This window comes from Neltuma alba, unplaced genomic scaffold (genome assembly GCF_004799145.2).
Source record: "Neltuma alba isolate B1F8T4 unplaced genomic scaffold, ASM479914v2 tig00003967_pilon, whole genome shotgun sequence".
NCBI lineage: Eukaryota > Viridiplantae > Streptophyta > Magnoliopsida > Fabales > Fabaceae > Neltuma > Neltuma alba.
In genome coordinates, this window is record NW_021633499.1 from 411,018 (window position 1) to 415,835 (window position 4,818).

At 34.6% G+C, this 4,818-nt stretch overlaps 1 protein-coding gene across 1 annotated transcript; it reads left to right on the plus strand.

The window, feature by feature from the left end:
- Positions 1 to 3,203: 3,203 nt before the first annotated feature.
- Positions 3,204 to 4,538, plus strand: LOC114743180 (protein UNUSUAL FLORAL ORGANS-like). Its single transcript, XM_028931374.1, has one exon. It carries the CDS (start codon positions 3,204 to 3,206, stop codon positions 4,536 to 4,538), a length of 1,335 nt encoding a protein of 444 aa, XP_028787207.1.
- Positions 4,539 to 4,818: the final 280 nt, after the last annotated feature.

The following is a 4,818-nucleotide window of genomic DNA, read 5'->3' on the forward strand; positions in this document are numbered from 1 at the left end:
TCATCTATGACAGACAAATCAATAAAAACAAAACTAAAGGTCGTCCGTGGACGTTTGACACGAACAACACAGTGTTTGTCTGACTGAGATTTGCTTCTACTTAACAAAACCAAGCAAAAGCCAATAGGCCTCCGGAAAGAGAATATTATGACTCTTAGAAACAAGAAAGGAGGCGTCAGAATATGCTATGCCTATGCTCACTCACATTCACACCCTCTTTCTTTCTTTTGCAGTTTTACGCGCGCACTCTCTGTTCTCTGTAATAATAATAATAAATTAATAACATACTAGCTCTATAATAATAATAATAATAATAATAATTATTATTATTATGTTTATTTTTATGTTTTATATAAAAATTAGTTTCATATTCAATTTAATTTTAAATATAAAATCTTGATTTAATTTATCTTTCATATTTATTTATTTTTTTATGATATTAAAAGTATAATCAAATAGTACTATCTCAACTCAAAATATAAGACTGAATTTATAGTCTATAAATAGAGGTTTATATTTAGAATCGGAGTTAATAATTTTAACCAATATATATTATTGGTAAGAATATTTTTAAAAAATAATATTTATTTATTATAAATAATTAATTTAATTAGTTTTTTTAGTTTATTTAAATTAATCAACTAATTTTTATATAAAAATAAGACTTTTTATTTTTTTACCACCCTAAGGCGTATCATTATATACCTAGGTATCTACATCTATAATATAATATTATTATATCAGCCAAGGAAGAGGTAGCTTTTGAGAGTTCACGCCACACTGCTGTGTAAAAGCACAACTCATCAGGGAGTGAGCTGATGGATTAGACGTATGATGACTGACGAACTGTTGCTATACGGATACATTTTTCAACAACAACCAATAGCCCTCAACATGCCTGTACTTCAAAATTGTCCCTTTCCCTGTCCCCAACAAGGTTCTAAAGCATTACTTACCTATGGGACAAGCAAAGCAAGTTGAATTGGCTTAGTGAAGGGGCACTTGCAGCCGCGTTTTATTTTATCTGGAATAAAAAAATTTTATATATTTATTTTATATTTTATGAATTACAATTAAAAAAATTGTTTATAAGTCTTTTCAAACAGGTTCTTAATTAAAAAAAAGAAAATTAATTTTTTTCGCTTATAATTTTGTCTGACTCAGCATCTAAATTTTAACATGGTGGAATCCAATATGTAAACTTAAACTTAATACCAGTAAAAAAAAAAAACTTAGACTTAATACAATCAAAGCCTAAAAAGCTACAAAGGCTTTTTTAATAAAAATTTATTAGATAAGTTGAATCTTAAGGATTCATCATGGTTATGATATGTCTCTAAATTTAAAGAGTATTTATAGGTTACATATTGCCACTCAGGACTTTGTAAATTATAAGCAAACCCTTTGTCAATTGAATTAACTTTTATGAGTTAAAAATTAAAGTGTTAAATAGTTTTTAAAAAAAAGAATTGAATTATAATAAGTTAAAGTTTAGAAATTAAATTTAAATTGAGTTATAATAAGTTACAGTTGTAGGCATAATTTCAACAAAATTAAAATTATAGTGGTTAAGTTATATTGAGCCAAAATTTTGAGAATTGAATCAGAATGAGTGAAAATTATAAAAGCCAAACATTAATAGTTTAAAGGGGAAAAAAAAATTAAGAGTAATATCTTAAGATGACCTCAAGGAGACGAACCCGATGGATTCATTTATTAGCCAAACTCCAATATTCCTATTTATTTTATCGCAGGCATGCGAATGACAATGAATCTAGCTGTTAAACATGATGTACCTGTGTGCAGGGTTTTGTTGTCACTAAGTAAATTTATGTGAATAGAACGTCAAAGTTTGACCAGTTCAAATTATATGACATTATTTTACTAAAAAGTTTTTCATCAAGTTTTATGTATGATGTATCACATTTGACATAGGGGAAAAATTAAAATATTGGGTTCGAAATAAAAAAAATAAAACATCATAAACTTTCAAATTCTTTTAGGTTAAAGTTTTGAGCTTTAATTTTTTTTATATAGTGTAAATTTTTTAAGAATCACTTAGTGCCAGCTAAGAATGAGGTGAGAGGCAGAGCTATGGTGATCGAGGTAAGTGGGGCTTTCCTCACTTCAAATTAAAATCTTTTTTTTAACCCTACTTATTTCTAGTATTTTGATTTTTGACCCCACCAATCTGAACTCAAATATATTTAAGCATATTCCTCACTGACCTAGGCCTAGGTCAGCCACGTTACCAAAAAAAAAAAGCAACAAAATAATTTTAAAAATATTAAAAATTGTTGAACTACTCTTAATGCCATTTAGAGTTCAGAGTTACGAAGTATAAATTTTCTGTTTTGATGGTTTCCTGAGTTGTTTCAGCTGCTCGCATTCACAGAGGCGTGTCTTCCAAGATTTTCTCGTACGCACACATTGCCTTCTCCTCAAGAGTTTTCAACTACATGCATACAGATGGGTCATTCTTTGTCCCTTTGTGTGAATAATCAATGCTACAACAAGTGTCGGAAAAAAAGTCCGATTTTTTTAATTAAGTTTGGAGTTAATAACGAAGTGAGAATTAATTGTTACGGTCATAAAATATTATTTTTATAGTTAGGCCATGTGTTGTATCATGAAGAGTATGTACTTGCAAGGAGTTCGGCTCTCACCAGTCACCACCGGCGGCATCTTTCACTCTTTTTGAGTTTTTCTGCAACTTCGTCGTTCCAATCCTCGGCATTGACAAAACAACACTGAAATGATAGACGCATCCATCCCAAGCACCGCACATGATTATTTAATTCTCTCCCTCCCTCTCTCTTCGAAAATAAGCCCACGAGATCATCAACAAAAGAAGATCATATATTTACTATATATATTTGTATATTATATATATAGACAAGAAGCTAACATCTAAACTCACTTATAGTCCGAGTTCATTCCATATCGGTACACTAGTTTGGAAGCTCCTGTTTCCCTCTTGATTATCTTCTTGTTCTTCTTCTTCCGTTAGCATTCCAAAAGGCAACCTATCTGTACTTTCTCTCTTACTATAGGCGCTTTCCCTATTATATATCAACCCAAACACAAAGCAGAAAGGCCTAGCTCTACTTGTAAACTAGATTTTCCAAGAAACCCCACCAGATAAAAAAAAGAGTTTCCATCTTAAGCTAAGCTTGCTATTTTAAACCTTTAGCCTCATCTACATGGAGGGTTTTCACCCACTTATGACTTGCTCATCATCACCGTTTGCTTACACTTTTAATCTCAGTGCTGGTTCTGGTGTTTCATCTTCATCAAGCACATACAGCACCCCATGGATGGACTCTAGGATATGGAGCAAGCTTCCACAGCGAATTCTTGACAGAATCTTAGCCTTCCTTCCACCGCCTGCTTTCTTCCGAGCACGCTGTGTCTGCAAGAGATTCTATGGCCTTTTGTTTTCCAACACTTTCCTTCAACTCTACCTCCAAATCTCACAACCCCACCATTGGTTCATATTCTTCAGCCACAACAAAAGCCTCAAGAGCAGCTATATCTACAATAAGAACCCTAGTACCAGTGGCGGAAGTGGAAGTGGAAGCAGTAGTAGTGGTACTACTACGACTGCTACACACTGTTGTGAAGCGTACCTGTTTGATCCGTATGAAATCGCATGGTACCGTATTCCCTTTCCCCTTCTTCCTTCTGGTTTCTCTCCATCTTCTTCTTCTTCAGGCTTGGTCTGTTTTGTTTCAGACGAGGCTGGTCCCAAGACTCTTATTCTCTCCAATCCCATTCTTGGTACTATGACTCAACTACCTCCCACAATAAGACCAAGACTCTTCCCTTCCATTGGCCTGGCCATTTCCCATTCCTCAATAGATCTCACTGTTGCAGGTGACGACATGATTTCCCCTTATGCTGTGAAAAACCTAACATCTGAAAGCTTTCATATTGACTCAAGTGGGTTTTATTCCATATGGGGGACCACATCTTCCCTTCCCAGACTGTGTAGTCTGGAATCTGGTAAGATGATTCACGCAGGAGGGAGATTCTATTGCATGAACTACAGCCCTTTTAGTGTCTTATGCCACGACATTTCCTCAAACACTTGGTGCAAAATCCAAGCCCCAATGAGGAGATTTTTAAGGTTTCCAAGTTTAATTGAAAGCAAAGGCAAGTTACTGTTAGTTGCAGCAGTTGAGAAGAGCAAGCTTAACATCCCGAGGAGTTTAAGGGTCTGGATTCTTCAGGCTTGCGGGACAACGTGGGTTGAGACGGAGAGGATGCCTCAGCAACTTTATGTGCAATTTGAAGAATTTGAAGGAGGGAATGGTTTTGATTGTGTAGGGCATGGTGAGTTTATTGTGATAATGATCAGAAGAACAGATAAGGTTTTGCTGTTTGATATCTGCAGAAAGAGATGGCAGTGGATTCCACCATGTCCTTACGTTGCTCCAAGTAATAATGGTGCTTTTGCTTTGCATGGCTTTGCTTATGAGCCTAGACTTGCCACCCCTGTCACTGCCCTTCTGGATCAACTAGCACTTCCATTTTAGAGCTTTATAGGTTAGTAACACGTTCTCAGGATTAATGCTTTCACAATTCATTCAATTATGAAAATTACATTCCCTTCTATTTACAAGCTAAGCATTACTTCCTGTCTTGTAGGAGCTTCTACTGGCAGCCAAGTATTCAAGTGGCATATTTATTTTCAGGAAGGATGGACAGAAAAAACCTTTATACGCTGAGATTGGAGGATTGTCTTCAATTTTTACAGTTTGAAAAGCGTATTTGCTCTCTTTTTTCCCCCTATGGTAGGAAGTATGGTTGTGGATG